The 20697-nt window shown below is 40.3% G+C and overlaps 1 protein-coding gene across 4 annotated transcripts in view; it reads right to left on the reverse strand.

Annotated features, from left to right (window-relative positions):
- Nucleotides 1-16967: 16967 nt before the first annotated feature.
- Nucleotides 16968-20697, reverse strand: part of GRB10 (growth factor receptor bound protein 10) — a 150962-nt gene continuing 147232 nt past the window's right edge. For all 4 annotated transcript variants that reach the window (XM_068396891.1, XM_068396889.1, XM_068396890.1 and 1 more), the window contains one exon: nt 16968-20123. In XM_068396891.1, the coding sequence (XP_068252992.1) occupies nt 19977-20123 (147 nt within the window). In that variant the 3' untranslated portion in view covers nt 16968-19976. The remainder of the gene's footprint in view (nt 20124-20697) is intronic.

The raw sequence follows: 20697 nt of genomic DNA on the forward strand, positions 1-20697 counted from the left end.
TATCATGCACTGATTATTAAGAATGTGACCTGATCTGCAGAGGGTCCAGGTGACTAAAAGTCTAGGTAACTAAAGACTCCAGATAGTAAGAAAGCTACACTGATTACTAGAAATTTTGCTTAACTGAAAGTATGATAATTGATAAAAACTTTGTGCAACAATAAGCTACACTAAATGTCGATAACAATAAGCTACGCTGATAATTAAATATTTTCTGTAATAATAAAACTCTAATTGTAACTACAACCCTGTGGCCAGTCCTCATTCTACTAAGGATCCCTAAAAGAACCTGCCTGTCCCTGTAGCATTGGGTGACAGAGCCACCAAGTGTTCGCACGCTCCATCCTGCCAACTCCATAAGAAGGGCAATCATCTTCAGCTAGGAGGCAGAACAGCAAGCCAGGAAAGATAACAGCTTAAGCTGCTGCAGGTAGCTTCACCACAGTGCAGCCAGCTGTATCCCCACTCAGAACTGCCTGCCATCTGCTCTTCTTATGATACTGTTCTCTTCCACACCTCAGATAATCACAGCTTCCACATTATCATTAGGAGAGACAGGGTCTCATTTAGACAGGATTTACATGTGACTGGAGGAGACAGGCAGTTAAATCAGAAGGATAGTCCAATGCATTCATTACCTTTGTGCTCAGAGACCTTATTTCAAGTTCTTGTTTTCAAGTACAGACGCAAGTCTTTGCCATGTGCTGTGCAATTCTGGGTAAATCCTCAGAGGCAGCTTCCATAAAATATTTTGCTAGGAAGGGTTGTTCTCTTCCAGCTTATTCTTCTGTGTTACCACATTTGGCTCCAACTCCATTGGAATCCAAATGGCCTAAATCTAGGCCAGGTTTAAAGTGGCAGCACCCCCCCACCCACACTCTGGCAGAGTTTGTCTCTGGTCAGAGGCACAGATTTTGAACCTCTGTATGCTGAGGTCAGATGCTGCCAGTCTAGAAGAAACCTGCATTTACAGCAGTCTCTGAAAGATAGTCTAGGAAATTTTGTGGAGTTTTGAGATTTCTGGGTTTTTTCTTCCTGCTAACTCTCTTAAAAACTATCTTTTATTTAGGAGCAATCTTGATTTGCGTAGTCTTAAGAGACATCTCTTCCACCTCTACCATCAAGCTAACTTTTGTCAGCAGGAAGTGGTTAAGAAATGTCTTTTTCCATTCTTCTCCAGTGCTCAGAGAATACAGAATGGAGGGAAAGTATGCTGAGGGAAGGAGAATCACTACCGCATTTTATGTTACATACATTGCGACATATAATAGAGCAAAATACCTTACCTGCCTATAGCTTTTGCTAAATTCTAGGGGATATTTTCAGTTTCCCCCTTTCAACAAGACACCAGTCTAAACTTATTCCTATTGCCTACTGAAGCAAAAATTAAGAAAACTGCTCTGCATATACATTATCTAACTTGTGAATGATTTACAAGCATTTAGTATTTCACATTGCTAATTTTGTTTCTTAATATGTGTGTTCAGCATCACACTAACCTTTCATTAAAATTATGATTTATTTACTGTATCTTACACAATAATAAACTCATACAGCCCAGGTCAGTAGTCTACATGTCTAACTGCAGTCTTCAAGAAAAAAATGGGAGTAATTAATCTACTACATAAAAAAATACAGCTTAACTCAAGATTCTTCAACTACAAGTACAATGCATGTCAAGCATATTCCAAGCCTACAACATTGCTAAGATGATAAAGGAAATAACTCAATGCAATGTTAAACAAGGGATGAATTACATGACCTCCTTACAGAGGAAGACACTTCCTATTCATTGAAAAAACATGAGAAATAGTGTTATATATTCAATGGATGCTTACAAAAAACAGTTGGTTTCTACCAATCCTAGGATGGCAAGCTGTCACTAAGAGCCCGACAGTATTTCTGGATCTTCAAGACAATACACTCCTCTTCAGCTCTGCAGCTTACAGCTCTGCTAGCTGCTACTGCTGCTACCCAGGAAGACAAGCTGTAAAACTGTGATGGCAAGGTGACCAGAAGCATCCTCAACTAGCATGTAGAAGAAGACTGGGGAAAAAGGGATCCAGAACATGTGTTAAGACTCAAAACATTCGCTATTGCTCTGCCTGTTGAATTTGGAATAGAGATAGGTGGAGCTCTGGGTTTTCTTACAATGAAGCTGTATTCGCATCCTCATCAAGCATCTAAATTCAATTATTTTTTTTCCAGGAAAAAAGAGCTGAATATTGGGAGTGGGATTGAACTGGGAGTGTAGAGGTGCTGTGCAGTGATGCAGAGAATAACATACAAATTACAGCAGAGGACACAACCTCCTGTACTCACAGCTCAGCTACACTCTATCATCTAGCACTACCCATTTCATATTTCTCTCTCTGTTTGTCCTGTTAAATACCTATTGAATAAGCTGTTTATATTCATACCATTTCCTATTTGGTTGAAAAGATAACCTTCCCGATGCTTTTCAAATAAATGAATGGTGCTTCTAGGTCTACATTTGTTCTGGTTTCCTTCTGGTTTCCTTTTACAGATACTTTTCTTGAGCAAAATAATATTTTATGCTGCTTTGGATGATACAACAATTTTTGATGCACCATCTTAGTAATTTCCAAGCATCATCACTACTTATCAGAGGCTTCTGTTGTTAAAGTAACTAGCAGTATTCTGTAGGAACTCTATTTTTTCAAAAGACCAATCCTCTTCTGAGAACAAGTACTGGATTCAGTTCTAACACGGAGTAGTGCTGAGCAGTAGAAACTGCAAAAAAATGACAAATCAATACCTGGTGGCAAGGTCAGCTATATTAGATGTGATACTCTTTGTAATGTAATAGTGTTGTAATAATGTGATGTAATAACGTTCAAAGTTTCAGAATAGAGATCACCCTTTTTCACAGAAATTTTTGCATTTTATGAACCAAACATATGTACACTAAAAATAAATACTTAGAAGCAATGTGCAGCAAATAGCCTCCATCACAAGTTCTTTTTAAGAACGAGGCTCTGGAGGCTAAACTTTGTGCTAGGAACCAGCAAGATAAACCAAAGGTGTGTGAATATGCTTTTCCTAGTAAAACAGCAAAAACAAGCCAACAGATCCACTGCAGAACCTGCAGAACATCAAGATCATTTTAAGTTTCAAAAACAATGAAACATCACAGTCAGGGATGATTTTCTAAATAAAAGTGTAATTAAAATGTGTTTTTTAACAGCCATTTTCAACAGCAGGATAAATAAGAACATGTGAGAAAGAAGGTGCTGACAGTACTTACTGATCAGTAATAAAATTTTTTATTTTGTAAGATTAATAACACTGGCTTCCCTATACCACCTTTAATACCTAACTCCTGCTGGCTATGAAATTTCACCCAAATTTACGTGTCCTTAAAATGACTACTCATAAAGAGGTATTACATCAAAAATTGTTGCTCCAAAAGGGTGCAACGTGTTTTTAAGAAATATGTATTAAAAAGGATAAGAAATCTGCTCTTGAAAAGTTAGAAAAATGTTGCCCAGAGGAACCTCTAAAATAAAGCTGTAGCAACAAAGACTGAGATTTTTTTCTTTTTTCTTTTTTTTTTTGGTAATCTTGGAAGGAAATGTGTGAGGAAGCCACAATAGTAGGAAATAAGTAGTTACCACTCAATCTTAAAGTCATTTAAGGACTAGTACACACTTAAGTAATTACTAGGCTGAACAGAACAACATTCAACATGGTAACAACTTACTGTAATGGCAAAAAAATTTTTTTTTTTAAAAAAGGGAGATTAAATGGGCAAAAAATATGTTTGTATCTCAGATTCTTGGATAGTGCTAGAAAGGAAATCACCCAAAGCCAGGAGCATACTCATTAGGACATACGATAGAAATACGCATCAATAACCTTGAAAAGGAGGAGGTAGAGGTCGGCGTAAGAACAACCCAGGGCATGGATTCACACAAAAGTTGTGTGCCATGGGCAGATATTCTTGAGATTAGACTTGTAACTATTTTTTTCATGTGCCTTATCTTTCATTAGTACAAAACACATTGGTAAGCCTCTGGGTTTTATCTTTTGAATTAAAACTTTGCATCATAATAAACGTTATTTTCAGTAGCCTAGCACAATAAGGCACCTATCCCGGCAGGCGTGGCAAGCCTCAGAACTGTGGACCTGCAATACTTACTCAGGAATCAACACCTATGTACCTGGTCTCCAGGTATCTAAAGATAACAGCACAATATGGGCCCATTTAAAAGCCGGCAAGGGAGTCACATGAGGGGACGAGTTGTTGTCCCAGGCAGCAGTGCCAAGAAAAAATTTCTGGCATGTGCAAGGCAACAGAAAACAGGAGAGAGAGTGTGAGGCACCTGTCATGTTTGCAACCAGTGAATAAAGGACTTCTGAGAGCCTGGAAAGATCCTGTAACAGGAGCTTAACATATATAAGCATGTGTTTACATACCCACCTGAGTAAAGGCTGTAGAGTAGTATGTCATTATCCTCAACAAACATGACAAGGAAGGTATCACTAGATAATTAAATAAATTATAGAACATGATAAAAAGGAGGATTCTAGGGACAGATGCCAACTTTAAATATAAATTTCCTTGGAGAAAAAAGAACACTGAAGAAACAAAAGATTATGCCAGAAGAAAAATGATCAAAATGCTAAAAAAAAAAACAGAAAGAAAGGAAAAACATGTGAGTATGTGCAATGTGTGCATCCAGTCAGAGCTGGCTGTTTTTTCTGCTGGCTCAGGCCACATGGCCGGTGGGAAAACCACTCAGGACTGCGGCAGGGCCCTGCTGCTGAGCTGGTGGCTGCCCAGCGACTCCTGTGCTTGCACTCTAGTTGGGGTGTGAAATGTTTTCTGTTTGAGTATGTACATTCCTTAAAGCTATGCTTATGCTGTTATTGTTTACAAAGTTTTCCAAATGTTTTCTATTATTTAATTGGTTAGTTTGAATTAATCAATTGAATTGGTTAATTAAGGTGAATGAGTGAATGAATGAATACCAAAAAATTTAATTGATTTCAGGACTTATATTTCTGGGCAATGATAATTCTGTATCTACATTTGTTATGAAGTTTGACTGTATACTCCAGTTTATCATTGGTCCTTAATACTAAACAGCATTAGATATAGTCACAGAGAGATTTCCAAGCTATTTCTCTACAATCAAGCTTTTCCTCTGAATCTACATTGTAACATTAAATTTTATTTACACATTATTTTGGAAACTTACTGATATGAGGGGTTTAGATCATCAATAGGACGCTTTTAATTATTAACCTTTTAATATTTAATATAAAGACATTGTTAACACCTTCCTTGTTTCTACCTTTCATGACAGATTTTTCAAAAGGCATTCTCTAGCCATCATTTCTTTGTTTCCAAAGATCCATTCTTTTCTTCCCTGGGTGTTTTCACTTCCTATGCAAATGCTGTAAAATTAGCTGGTCTTTTATGCTTGGGCAGAAAATATTAGCATCTTATGGAACATCTTGAGTAGGTGTCAATAGCCATGGGCAAAAGATACATACAATATTCCTCTTTCTCTCCCACAAATTCTCTTAGATGTTGGTTTATCTTTTATTACAGCACAGGCCTACCCATCATCTCCTGTCTCAGACCTGTCGCTAGCCATCACTACAGTGAGTACTCCGCCTGGTCCATTCTTTCTATGTCCCATCTCAATCACAGTTCCTGACGACGAGGTCTGGTAGACTCCTCTACCTAAGCTGTCTAAAATTAAAGCCGCATTACCTGGGGGCTTTTGTATTTGTTAGTAAGCATGCAAAAACTTGCAGTGAAAGGTCATCACCCCACCACCACCACCCCCTCTTTTTTTTTTTTTTTTTCCTCTATTAAAGATGCAGCTACAGGAACTGGGGAGGAGAGCTAGAAATGTCACATATTGACTAGTCAGTACAGAGTCTCAGGAAGCTCAGTAACATTAATTCTGAAGTAACATAGCATACAGAGGGAGGGTGGAATTAAGCCTCCAAAAATCTTAAGGGCCAAACTAATGGACTGAGTCTAAGGAACCTTGTTGGCACTGTTGGATGCAAACCTCTGTTTAATAAGTAAGATCAAGAATAGCAGGAAGTTTGGATCCAATAAGAACAAGTTGGTGAATTATACGAAAAAAATTCTAGTGACGTTCGATCAATTGTTGGAACAGTTCTCGAATATTCAATATTCTCTCAGATTTTCACTTTCAAAAAGACTTCACTGCCCTCCTGGAGTTTAAGAGAAGATTTATCTTCAAAGGCACTTACCCCCTCCTCTAGGGAAGATTCAAATGAGTGGGCCTGGTTAGCTTTGAAAACAGAACATGAGGGAAGTCGAGGAAAGAATAAGGGAAAGAAAGAGTAAAGGGAGAAGATAAAGAACTTCTGTTTTTTGAATTTCAAAAGCCCAAGAGGGACTACTCAGTGAAATTAAAAGTTAGCATATTAAAAACAGACACATGATGTGTGGTTAAAACTGCAGAAAATATAATTACCACAGGAAGCACTGCAGTCAAGAACTCAGCAAGATTCTGATGGGTTTGCAGATGTATAAGGATATCAAACATACCAAGACCAATTTAAAACTGCTGGAAGGCACATGTATTTCTTCGGGGAAAACTGTCCAAGCATTTTAAAAGTGCACAAAGAAATGTGCTAATCAGAGTGAGATACAAAGAAAAAGGTCTCTGTAAGATAATGCACCCACAGGATGCCATTAAAGAAATGTCACCTCCTCCTAAATCCTTTGCATTCACTCTCTCTGCTTCCCATTAAAGGAACAGCACAGAAAGGGACAATATGAGCCCCACTGAAAGACCAGTTCCTTTACAGTACTGTCTGAGATGAAAAGGTGTCTGCCAGCCATCTTCCCAGCATGCTGGCATTTCAGCAGCCTTCAGCCTGTCCAATGTATCTGGAAATGTATATTCACCTTGAAATTCATATACCTCATTCTACGAGTAGCTGGATTGTTTCTAATTTTCTGAGCTCAGATTGTTTTTAAAAGCAGAAAGCACCATATGTAGTATTTCTGTAATTTCCCATCTCGCTTTTTTACATGACTAAGTAGTCATAGTAATGATGCTTGCTTCTGTTATTTCACATTGACTGTAGCTCCACTGTCATGTGTCAGAGAAAAGAAAATCTAAAAACTGTGAGTGTTTTCCATTTAAATGAAACAGTTGCTCAACAGCACAACCGAGTACAAGTGAGGGCAAAACACAGGGAGATGTTATAAGCAACTTAACAGTAGCATTACTCTGACACTGAATTTAGAACCTTTCCAAACAATACACTCCAGTGCATTTTTTTTTCCTAGGATCTCTTTTTCCATCAGTTTTAGCCTGTTACTTTACATCCTGTCCACCAAGCAGGAGGAGATTATTCCCTTTGTTTTTGTAGCATCCTTCTATGCATTTTAAGATGCTACTGTATCCCTTGAACTCCAAATTACAGGACAGTATTGCTAACACCAGTGCTTGACATTACCCTAGCAATCAGACAGTAGGTGGTACTTGGTATAGAAGAAAAAGAATTTTCTGAAACTTGAGGAATGTTACAAACCCAAGTTTGGCAAGACTGGCTTGAAACTCTGAAATGCTAATAATAGCCCTCACTTAGGGTTTTATGTGTTCCAGCTTCTACTGGCATGCAGAGTTACTGCTTCTATGGCTTCAATTGTCTCCGGTGTTAAGATCAGAATAGTCCCATGTCCTCTCTCTTTATATCCCTTTCAGTGACTGAAACCCTTCCACCTTATCCTTCTTCAAACCACTTCAAAACCTTCCTAACCTCTCTGCTTCATATCCAGTCTTGTAAAGATAGGCTCTACATAACAGTCTGGGTGATCCATCCTCTATAGAGCCTGTTTGATAAGTCACACAGTACTGGAGTCACATTTTTGCCTTCAGGTCACCCCATGTTCCTACATCCAGACTTACAGCATGACATTTCTCTGGTGGAGAATCAATGGAAAAAAAATATCATGTGCTGCCATTAATCCTCACATCAGTCGTCATCTTCTTAGAGACAGAAGATCTCTAATCATCTGCCTTTGAAACCGCAAAGAATAAAATCAGGAATAAAGTAATACATCTGACATAATACAAGAATAACAACATTAAACTACATTTGACTCTTTATAAATCATCCAAGTCCTCTGAAAACATACAACCAGGAAGGGTAAAACTAAAATCTATTACACCTTCACAAAGCTCAGCAAACTATCCCTGAATTAGAAAAACAAACATTCCTTTCAAAAGCAAGAGGGAAAAAATGGTAATTATTTAGTAGTAAACTGTAAGAGCAACCTTTTAAGTGTACAATGCTCTTGCCAGCTCTCTGACAAGAAATTAATACTAAAATCCCAATTTACCTTTCAAGTAATGACTGTTTACTGTAAGATCTCTTCTCCTGTTTATTTATTTGTTTGTCAATAGATGGACATACAATCTGCACAGGATCAAGAAAGAAGGTGAAAAATGGACAACAAAACAGTTGTTGCATTTAAAGCATTTTCTACAGGAAAGATATTTTTGCCAAGAGATAAAACATGTAACCAGCATGAGCATTGGTTAAATGGGGAGACATTCATCGGAGGAACGCTGGAGGCCTGTGTACATGCAGAGGCAACAGACCTAGCTGAGCTGAATAACAGGATTGTGATTAGGATACACTGGAAGTAAGTTGAGTTTATTGTATAGGCTGGACTAATTTTTTTCACTTACAAATGGTGGTATTACAAAATACTGTTCACCATACATTTTTGCTGATTATGCAATATATTATCTGTGATTGAAAAAATATATAATTTTTGGTGCCTTGGAAGAATGAAGTGACCACTTCTTGAACTATAATGGAAGGAACAGAGTAAGAAACATATACTAAAGGGAGAATACAGGAAAGACTGAAGCAACAGAGAAATTTCCCAGGGATGGGTATCAACTGACCATTCAGAAAAACACTCTGACAACTTTAAACAACCTTTAGCAATTTTCTTTCCATTACAGTGTAACAACTCACCATCTCACATGCATTACCCATCCCCTCATCTACTTGGCTCTGCACACTTCCCATGAAACAGAAGTTCAACAGAAGCCAGCTGACTGGCAAAAGGAGAAGGCAAAATACATCTCATGTTTTCTGCACTTTCACAAGATTAGTGTCACAAGATTAATGTGACACCTTGCAGCCACCTTTGAAAACTGCCCTGTTCCATCTCCTTACTCCCAAACATAAGGTTTCAGCAACCTCTTTGCTAACAGAGCTTTTATATAATCTTCTAAACAGATAAACTTCCACCTACCCCAGTCCTGCTATTTCACTCTAACTTCACAGTATGGGACAGACAGGAGAGATGACAGTCTCTGTTTTACCAGCAAAGCAACAATTTTACCCCATTATGTGTTTAGAAAGGACACAGCTGTGTAATTAAAAATCCACAGTCCACCCCCTTGGTCTCAGTAAATCCCTTATTCTTGCAACAGACATTCCTGTTCCTCTCTTTGCTTTTAGTCTGCGTTACTGTTGGGGGATGCACACTTTGAGTGTCAGACTTCCAGGATGTTCTTCCCTCAAGTGTCACTCTCCTGAGGAAACGTTTCAGCATGCATCACAGTTATACTCGAAACTTGGTTTTCATCATACCTTCATTAGGGTATCTACTTTTTCCTTTTATTTACCATTGACATAAATGGTAAAAAATGTCATTTTATTCCTCTTTCCTTTTCCAACTATATCTCTATGAAGAGTGGTTCCAATTTCATCATCTTCTTGCTCTCTGAACCCCACCAATGTTGAAATATTTTTTGCTGTTCTACATTTAGCCACACATAAAACTGTAATGTCAACGTATGGGGATCGCTCTAGTCCCTGTACCATAAACAGGACCTCTACAAGAGGACAAGCCCAGTGCAACACATTTACAGTGAAACCAAGCTACAGGAACAGAACTGAATTTTCAAACAAGTAAGAACTTTTTTTCTAATCAAATTTGAAAAGGTTAATAAAATTCCCTTGTCAGCTGGGATTTGGCTCTGAGATTGCCCAGTATGTCATCATTCAAAGGTATTGCCATCCCTCCAGACTGCTTCACTTTACCAGCAGTGCCCTTAAGTCAATTTTTAGAAGCACTTAAGAAGAGATTCTCATGAATTGCGAAGTTTTGATTTTAAAATACTTCATGAACTCTTGACTATTTCAACAAAATTGGCTTAAGCACATGTCAATTAAAATAGAATTACATTTAGCATATTATGCTGCACTTCTAAATGCTCACTAGCTTAATACTTAACAAATTATGTGGACTTGTTGGATCAGATTATTTGGTGAAAGTACAGAGGTAACTTCACTTTCAGACACTAGTGAGTTTATCCTTACCTGTTTGGAGATTTCACTCCTTTTCCAGGTACTTTGGAAACAGGTGTTTTCTGCAGCTCCCTTATATTCTCCCGTCCTTTGAGGAAGAGGTCACCAGAAGCAGCTAAGGAATTTTAATCTCAAGAAAATTCCAGGGCTTTTCCAGTAACTATCTGGTCTTCATCGCTACTGTGCTTGCCCTGCACTTTTTCGTTAATCATTAACCACGTGCAGCACTATGCTCATTAGCTTTATCAGTCATTCTTTCTCAACAACGGAAAAGAAGAAAACTTGTGAATTCATTCAGCGGCAATTCACAGGCATTAGGATGAGAGGGACATGGGACTTCTCACTTACTCACAGACCCTCAAGTGAAAATATGCTGGGTGCCAACGAGACGTGGAACAGAGCGAGCCAACAGCCCCAGCAGATCTGGGGATCTCTGCTGGATTTGAAGCCAGGGAATTACACTGATGAAAATGTCTGCACAACAAGATGTCTGGCAGTTCACACCAGAAAGCAAGTGGGACAATTAGGGACACGCCAAAGCCAGACCCCCGGGGCAGAGCAGCCCGCGCCGCACCCAGGGGCCTGCCGGGTGCCGCGGGGGTGCGGTGAGGCTGGCGGGCTGCCCCAGCCGTCCCCGGCACTGCCGAGAGGTGAAACCCTCATGGTCACAAACCGGAGGCATGCCCCCCTCGGCGGGGGTCAGGACGGGACGGGAGGGGATGGGCACCCCGCTGCCTTCGGGGTGATGCCCTGCCAGCCGTCAGCCGGCGCTGCCATTTGCAGCAGGTGCCCCGGGAGGCTGGCGCACACCCGACCTTCACCGAGAGCTGATTTAGTGCTGTTTCACAGGGGACAAGGCCCAGGGTGCTGCCCTGCTCGGCTGCCGCCATAAAACAAAGCAAACCAAAGAAAGGAGGAGGGAAAAACCCTCGCATGTTTAACGCCGCACCGTGACACCCCACGTTCCCGGGCTCCATCGTGCGGCCCGGCCGCGGCCGCCCTCTGCCGGCCCGGCCCTGCCTGGCTGCCGGAGGCGGTGGAGGAGGAGGGCTGGGGGGACGGGACAGGGGACAGGGCACTCTCCCTGCCCTGCAGCTCTCCGGCGTGCAAAACCCGGCTTCCTTCAGCTCTGTAATGAGGCAAAGCCCAGGCTGTATTTCATCTGGCCCGCACTGATCACAGAATCACAGAATCACATAGAATGATTAGGGCTGGAAGGGACCTCTGGAGATCATCCAGTCCAATCCCCTGCCAAAGCAGGTTCCCCTAGAGCAGCCCCCATGCCCCCAGCAAACCCTCCTGGCAGCAGGCTGGCGGGGAGGGGGGGAACATAGCTATTGCAGACCCTGGAGGCATCACCTTCTGGGGTGGTAAGAAGCAAATTTCAATGCTTACATGACCGTTTCTCTCAGGGCAGCCTTAATTCAGTCGAAGGGTGCCTGCAGTTGATTGTAGCACAGTCTGTTTTGGTTTTTCCTCAGCTATTAGTGCTACCTCCAGTTGTTTCTGTATGAGCTGGCCCTCATGTGGACACATACACTGATTTTTCTTTTGTCCTGACTCACTCCAGGATTTAAACCGGTCAGAAACAGAGACTGAGAATTAGCAAAATGGGATTTCATCATCACAAGCTCCTGTTTGTTGGGGTCTGTCCTTCTGCTGGAAGGGTTCAGAGCCCCTCACAGGGCAGCAGCTGCCCCAGGGCCCTGGGCGAGGTGCTCGCTGGGGCGGGAGACAGCCTGGCAGGCCCCTGCGCCCAGCCACCCTGTGATGTGTGCTGCTGGGAGGCCATTCAGGAGCCGGCTCCCCAGAGATGCTCCGGGATGTAACTGGGGTGAGCACTAGCACATGCTCTTCCCCTTCTCCCCCTGCCTGACCCACGGTGGATGGCCAGGGGGAGCCTCGCAGGCCGCCCTGACCCCCCTCGGGCCTGGCCTGCCCACCCCAGCGCAGACCTCTCCCTCCTGCTGCACCACGCATTTCAGTGAGAAAAAACGCTGGGCTTCAGCAGGTGCGCACGCCTTTCTGTTCCTCAGCTCCCGCACAGGGGGAGGAAAAGCTGCATTTTACCTGGGAGAAGCCTTCACAACACACCCCTGTGCACCGCTGAACCAAAAAGCCTGGAGGTACCCATTTACGCGTGACTTTTAGGATACCTGCTCCTGACGTGCAAGTGAGCAGTATCTATTCCCAACCTAGCGCTCATTTTAAAGGACAAGGCATAAGCTGGGCTCAGTCCCTGTCATTTAGCACACTGTTCGGGGCCGAACGAATCTGGACGCTACCCTAGTACAGCTTCAGGGTCACAATGGGCTCTGCTCTGCTGTAGCAGTTGAACCAAGCAGTCCCCACACCTCCAGAAAACTCTCCCTGCAGCAGGCTGGGGGTGGGGGATAGCTGTTGCAGACTCTAGAGACATTGCCTTCTGGGCTGGTAGGGAGCAAATTCAATGCTTACATGACCGTTTTCTCTAAGGGCAGCCTTAATTCAGTCAAAGGGAGCCTGCAGTTGATTGTAGCACAGGCTGCCTTGTGCTACCTCCAGTTGTTTCTGTATGAGCTGGCCCTCATGTGGACACATGTATTGGATCAGATCAAAAATCTCTCTAGCCCAATACATGATCTAATACTTAGTAGTGGACATGTAGGGAAGAAAGAGTACAAATATGGGCTGCTAAGTAATGATTCTTCCCCTGAAGACTGCTCCTGGCACTTGGTGACGTGGCCCATGGACTTGCACGGTGAAAGATGATATTTTTGTAGTTAACGTCCATCAGCTGAGTTTTCTCTATCGTGATGTTTAAGCCCTTCCAGAATGCACAGGAACTTTAGCCACATGCTACTTTTTGCGGTGGAAAACACTAGAGCTTACATGAGCAGTCTAGGAAGAAATATTTCTGGTTTTCCTGAACTGGGCCCCTGCACATTTCAGGTGATGCTCTGCGACTTTTGTATTGAAAGAGACAGTAATTAAATATTTTGTATTCTGCTCAGCTGCCTATGTTTTTCTATAAGTCTATTATGCTCCCCTCAGTTTCTGCTTTCTGGTCAGTTGAACTGTCTTACTATACTTAATTGTTCCTCTGACCACGCTGTTTGCTCTTTCTTGTCTCTCTTCCATTTCTACTGCAACCTAATCCTCCCTTCCTGCTCCTGTCCTATGAGTTCCTGCTCCTTTATCCTTTGAAGGATAGCAGCTTCTAGGATTTTGTTGTGAAGGTGTCCATACAAGCAAGAGGATGCAATGCCTTCTCAGGCACACTCTCTTCTCTGAAGTGCTCTGTTTTCTACAGCAGGTCAAATGCTTGTTTTGGCAATTGATTGTAAATATTTTGAGGCAAACTTTTTAAGCCTTCAATGATTTTCATCCTTGTTTAGCCAGCTATTTCACAAACCACATAGTCTTTAGTGAAAAAACAAATTAGTTCTTCTACCCACCAATTCTATAATTAACAATTTGTTTTCTTCCATGACTAGCTGTGTTGTGGGGTAATTTTTCATGAAGCTCTAATCCTCACAGCTTGCCTCGTTTCTGTATTTGTTTTTGTCTTTGGACCCAAATCTGAGAGTACTACAGTAACCTGAAAACTTAAGTTGGTAAGTGTCATGCAGAGCATGTTAATATTCTGCAGAAATTCAGCAGCCAAGAGAATGTTATGGAGAAAATAAATACTGAAATGGTCTAACTAAATTAAAATATTTCAAAATAGGATGCATCTAGCATTCTTTGTGGGACAATGACATCGTATGTTTTCAGTACTGAACTTAGCCATTTGCTTTAACCATTCTCATCATTGTTGGCAGAACCATACTTTTACCTTCCTTTTCTCATGATGGCAGTTGGACAGACTGTTTTGGAGAAGGGTCAGGTTGTCGAGAACACCAATTCCATAGCTATTTCTCTGCTTGATAACCAAAAACGCCAATCCTCACACCTCTGGAGAATACGTTTTAAAGGGCAAATAAAATGGAAGTCTTTATGTAGAAGTGTCTTTACAAGTCTGAGGAAGGGAAACTGACTCTAAGGGACTGGTGAGCAGCACTCAGGCATCACACCACTGTCTTCACTGTGCTCCTAGTCACACCCAAACCACCATTGTATAATACTGCCCAAGTAATTCTCCTCCCCACTCCATTTCCCTTCCCTCCCAAGTCTAGCTCTTCTGAGCTCTCTTTCCTTAAAAAGTTATACCTCTGACTGAAGCTGAGCTTCAGAGCCCATAAACCCAGGCTGTACTTCGACTCAGAGCCAGCAGCTGTGTTTATAATTTCACCTTCCTGTTCCCCACTTGTAGCACCAGAATCCTGCAGCCAACAGATGGAAAACACCTGATGACAGCAAAGCGTACAAACCTGGGTAACTAACAAGTGTCATAAGACCCTGTTATTCCCAGCTCAGCATCCTGTGATGAACCAGTCTTTCTTGCTAAAACATCTGCTAGTATCTGTGCAAAATGATGAGCAATTAGAGCAGAATGTCTTTGGGCAAAGAGTTTGCAATGTGTTACACAAACTGATTTATTTTGGAGTCTCAGATGTGACTAATCACAGTATCTAATGAAAATCATATAGCTCTTGGACATAGTTGTGGTTATATTAGGTTTTCAAATACTAATTAAATTGTGCTCCAAGTTAAGGAAGGAAGATATAAGATTTAGGATGCAGAAGCAACCCAAATTAAGGCAATGTGGATATTTCAAAGGAATATATCTTTTTTCTCCATCTGCTGATATTGTTACTGAAGTTTCCAAGATGTTAGACAAACAATGCCCGAGACAGAAAGCAATATACAAGCTGGACATTAACAAACCAGATTAAAGCATCACTAAATTAGCAATAACATAAACCCAAAGTCATCTAAAGTTCGACTTACTTGAAGGGAAATGGCTCATCTGGTGACGTTTTTCTCATCTGGTTTTGCGGGTACAGGCTGAAGCAGCAATTTGGTGTTAAAATAAATGTAACTTTAGGGGTTTGTGTATCAGGATAAAAGCACTGCAGCCACATGCTGTAAAACACTAGTCTGATAAAAATTTACTCATAGGTTCAAATGCATTTAAGCTGTTTTGCCAGGTGAACTTCATGCTAGAAGGCTTCGTGTGGGATCAGACATCTGATTATGTCTGTTGTCCTGCAACTAACGTAAAAGCAGCACAAACCTTCTATCAGGTAATTAATTCAAATCTGTACCATATACCCATTTCCGACCCATGCTGATTTTGTACTGGTGACGTTCTGATAGCACAGGTATCTGCTGTTAACGTCTACGGCCAGATTTCACAGGTGTTATTTTGCACTGGCCACAGTTGTGGACAGTTTGGACAAACACGCAGACAAGACTGCCCTGCCATTCAGCAGGCTTACCAACACCTTTTTACCATGCTGCTTTTTTTTTATGCCATCCTCTTGTCTGTTCCAAACGTAATACATACAAGAAAGTTAGGTGGGGTTTTGGGGTTGGTTTTTTTTGTTTGTTTTTTTCCAGGTTTGTATAGAATTATAGTCCTTGATGATTACAGAGGGGGCCAGTTTCAATGTTAGCACAGCTTCCTTTAGCTGAGCAAACCTTGACTCCTTACAGGTTTGTGTAGAATTATAGTCCTTGATGATTACAGAGGGGGCCAGTTTCAACGTTCGCACAGCTTCCTTTAGCTGAGCAAGAGGCATCTTCAAACCTCTCTGTAAGCAAGCAGTCCCCTTTGTTCAGCTCAGTGAAAGCGTAAGTTGCTGCATGCGGGATAGTGAACTCTAAGCACTTTCAAGTTTAACACGCATCTCCAGATAGAAAAATTTTGGGGAATATCAAAACCCAAAATAAGTACTCTGCCTTTATGTGCTGATGAATGAATTTCATAATGCTAACATGCAACTCATGCCCCTGTGCAATACAATCGCGCAGGAAGACGTAGCATGCAGAAGCCCGAGTGTGACTAAGGCTTGAAGTGGAATGCATTCAATGGCTTCTATGGATTAGCAAGGCAGAAACAGGAAAGGATTGTGTCCAAGAAAAAAGTGAATCATTTCCAACCTTCTATTATTCTATCTACCACAAGAACCACCAATCTCCCCCCTTCCAACAAATAGCATTTTTAAGCAAAATCGTATTTTATGCAGATGTGCTTTTCCACCCAAATGCTGATGGACTACTCGAATACAAAGATGACAGGCATAAACAATTGCTTTCTGAAAGTACTATTGAAAAGTTTTCTGATACAAGAGCTAGCAGGCCAATAAAGTGTTTTATGCAGAGTGTACATTTTCAGTGAGTTATAGCTTTGTTTTATGACCCTCATAAAGATGCTCATGGTATATTTCCTGATTTGATTCTAGCAACCTTCCCAAATGAATATTGTAAATATCATAGCAGAATATCCCCAATAATCTTCCTCAAACAAAAGGGGTGAACAAGTTCTTTTTTAAATAAAGGACAGTCTGTCCTAATAGGAATCGTTAAGACAGAACAGCCAGAATAAAGGTATCTTGGGGATTCTGTTTTCCTCTTAACTCTTCTTAAAGGCTGTTTAATATAACCCACCCCAAATAACCCAGAATTAAGGCAAGAGTTACACGGTGTACAGATGTATCCAAAAGATGACATTCATTCCAATATAAAATGAATAGCATTGTATTAACGTTTATTTCTAATTACAAGAAACAGAATATCAGTCCCTTATTTGTACAAAAATACCTGAAAGATTACAATTAGGTTCACAAGCCAAAAAGCTATTTACAGTATGAAGCAAAGCATATTGAATAAAGGTTTTGTCTCTTAAGTTAATACCTTTTGCATTCCCTGAAACTTTAAACTTTATTCCGTTTTACAGTCACTAAATCTTGCATTGTGACAATATAATTTACGATAAGCAAGTCTTGCCACTGGAAAGGTGCATTGATTGGTCAAACTGTCAGGTATTTAGTGCAGAAAAGATAAGACAAAACATCTAAACTGAGGCACGTGTTTCTTCAAGATTAATTAACAAATAAAAAGTTTTTTGTACTTTAACACCTATCGTAACATAACTTAACTAGTAACCTCATTACCAAAATGGTTTGGCATTTTCCTTCTCAACATATTCAAGATTGCTACATGAAGTATTTATTTAGAAAATAAAATCACAGGCAAAAAGATAAAAATTCAACAGGCTCCAAAACAACCCTGAGCATCCCCTTTACATTCATGTCATTTAAATACAAAAATAAGAGTCAAATGTCCTTCAGTCCTTGGTATTCTGAGCTGGCAGCCAGCTGAATCTGTTGGAAAACTAAGATGGTATTGACTGTTTTCCAGCAGAAAGAAGACAAAGCAGTGATCTGCTTAAGTAAGATTGTTGCCACTTTGAAGGTGGTCACTTTCTCAAAACAGCTCACTTTAGCTGGGAAAAGTACAAAATACTAAGTCAACCATCTACATACAAAAATCATGATTCATAGTCAAACTTTTATTCTCAATTTAAATAAGATGCAAGGTTTTTTTTTTATAAATATGAAACACTGCAAATACTATCCACCTATGGGGGAAAACGCATGGTTGTCACTAAGCTATGTAAACAGAAAAACTTAAAACTACAACATAAATGGTCTTATTAAACTGGTAATGTAGTCAATACAAGTATCTTTTTTTTCTCCTAATAGGGGCCAAATAGAAGCATGCAAAGTGAAGTCAGACTTAAGTTAGCTTAATTTCAAGGTTTTAAAATACATTGTCTAGAAAGCAGGAACACTCATTTCACTATGTACAATTAAAAAAACAAACAAACAAACAAAAAAGGCTTCTACTAAAAACAAAATCAAGTTTCTTCATTTTTAATAGCTAGACATTAAATGGAAAAAAAAATACTAAATGTGTTCTGTAAACTAAAATACAGTGTTTCTATACCATTGACATAGTTATAAGCTGATATGGATGACTCAGGCAGGTTATGGTTTGTCTTAAGCTATTCTCAACACTACATGAAGACCTAAAGGTGTAGGATAGGTTTTCCTTCTTTACCCTTTCAGATGGCTAGGATTTCAAACCCAGTGGCAAATACTAGTAAGGATGAACTAGCCTGCGTAAATCATTTACCATCTTAAGAATGCTCCGTTCCACACTATGCTCTGCAAGTTCCCTGGGTGGTGAATACTTCTCACTGTGGCTACCTACATGAAGTACTGGGAAGTTAATTCAGTAACGGTTCCTGCACCAACCACATTGTGAAAGAATGATATTTGCAACTGGAGGATCAAGGTGGGACTCGTCCAACTTTAACACTGATTTATCATCAGAAAGAGTTATTGTGTAAACATTAAATAATTGATTTAAACATTAACAATAAGGTAGTTCTGATGACAAACCAGCACCAGAGCAGGATACCTGCTTGTCTGCCATAGGTACTGGCATGCTTTAGCGTGTATGATACAGAGATCACCAGTTACCTTGATGGATTATATTGCCAGCAGCTAGTTCACAATCAAATGTGCTTCCATTCCCAGTAAGTTTTTTCTCACCATGTAAACTTTCACGGCCCTACAGAAAGCAGAAGGGGTACAGTTCGTTTTATGCCCTATTCCCCAGGAGAGCTTTGTGTCACTGTAGCTTTACTATATGGAAAGAGCTCTTTGAAACAGTCTGAAAATTCAAGGAGCTATAAAGCTAAAACACTGTTGTTTTTTTTTTTTATTTTTTTTTTATTTTGTCATACTAAGACTACCCGCAGAAGAATCTTCTCACAAAAACGGTGGTTTCAAATACAAGTGTAGTCATTCAGTCCTATTCTGTTTAGTAAGTTTCCTCAGGAAAACAATCAAAAGGCTGTAAAAAACAAACCACCGCTTCAATAATAAAAGTTTGTGCATAGAATCTAATACAGTCTTTGCATGACTGGATGCCACTAATACGCCATCAACATACTACAGCCATAATGCTACAAGTCAACATTTTAAGAGTACATATATGGTGGTATGTTCTTTTAGAATTGTATCCTCATTGCTTCTTCAAAGACATCTGCAGATCATGGAACCTCAGGTCTCCTGAGAAGTTTTGAGACACGTGCGCGCGCACACACACACACACACACACACACATACACTTTTCTTGATTTTCTTCTAGATCCTTTTAGGCTGAAGCATTCCATACATTTTAGGGTGCAGATTAATACCCAACTCCTGCATGAATTTTAAAAGCCACATCAGCTCCTAATATAGGCTGCATACAATATCCGAAACAAAGTAGGAGTGCAAAAAAAGTGATCAATACAAAAAGTAAACACACTAGTCTTAATTGTCAAGATTATTCCAGGGCAAGAGTTCTTTTCAAAGATTTCTCTTCACACTTGTTCCTGTTAAGTGGCCCAGCCAAGATAGTTTCCAGTTTTGTTTCAAATTTACTTATGGTTTTATATACCCTCCCCCCATTTTTGGGATGCTGGGACACTCAGCAGCAATCACTCTTAGGTGTTAGACAAACCAGCAATCTTGGTCTGTTGGCACCTGTCGAATCCATCCCTTTCAGAGTCCCAAGGTGCATAATATTTTTATTTATTTTTACCAACTTACAAATCTGCCAATTCCCCAGTGTCAACGTTCTCTTACAATTACTCTTCTAGCAAATCCAGTCTTCAGTGAGGGTCAGAATTGAGGTCATAAGGCCACTCGGATGCAGTGGTGTTTGAGTTTGCAGGGCAAGACTCCTTTGTTTAGTTGATAGAATTCAACAAGCTGGATTAGATCACTGAATTTGGTGTTCCCATCATCCAGGCTGAAAAATATCTGTCCATCATCTTCACACTGGTGAAACAAAACGTCCTTTTCAAGTTAGACTGAACATGAAAAGGTGCAAGCGTGGCAAAACATGAAGAGTAGAAGTGTGTGACATAAGATAAATGATGGGCACTGCCCAAACAACCTAGTGCCCAGAGATCTCGATGAAACCATGCACAGCACTACAAAAGAATGTATGTTAACCCAACTTGAAATGTTTTGTTTATGAAAGTGAAAGCTCGTGGGCAGAGTAATTGTAAGTTGTAGAGACAGCACTGGTCTTCATTACATAAAACAAAAATACCCCCAAAATATTTGTTAGCTGTTTGTAAAATTGACAGACGAAGCAAGAGAAGATGGTTTGGACCAATAAAGAGATCTACATGATCTTAAACTTCTGATGCTCTTTTTGATCAAGACAAAAAACAAACAGGTTCTTGACATCTCAGTGTAACATTATTTTAAGCTCAACGTTATTGGATAATGTCCAGAATAAAACTTTTTAAAGTTTTCCTAAGTTGTTCTACGTTTGCCTCAGTGATAGAGAGACAACTGCCACTGTTGTTGCTGTCAGTCACAGAGAACAAGTTCTGTGCATTAC

This window comes from Nyctibius grandis, chromosome 3 (assembly GCF_013368605.1).
Source record: "Nyctibius grandis isolate bNycGra1 chromosome 3, bNycGra1.pri, whole genome shotgun sequence".
NCBI lineage: Eukaryota > Metazoa > Chordata > Aves > Nyctibiiformes > Nyctibiidae > Nyctibius > Nyctibius grandis.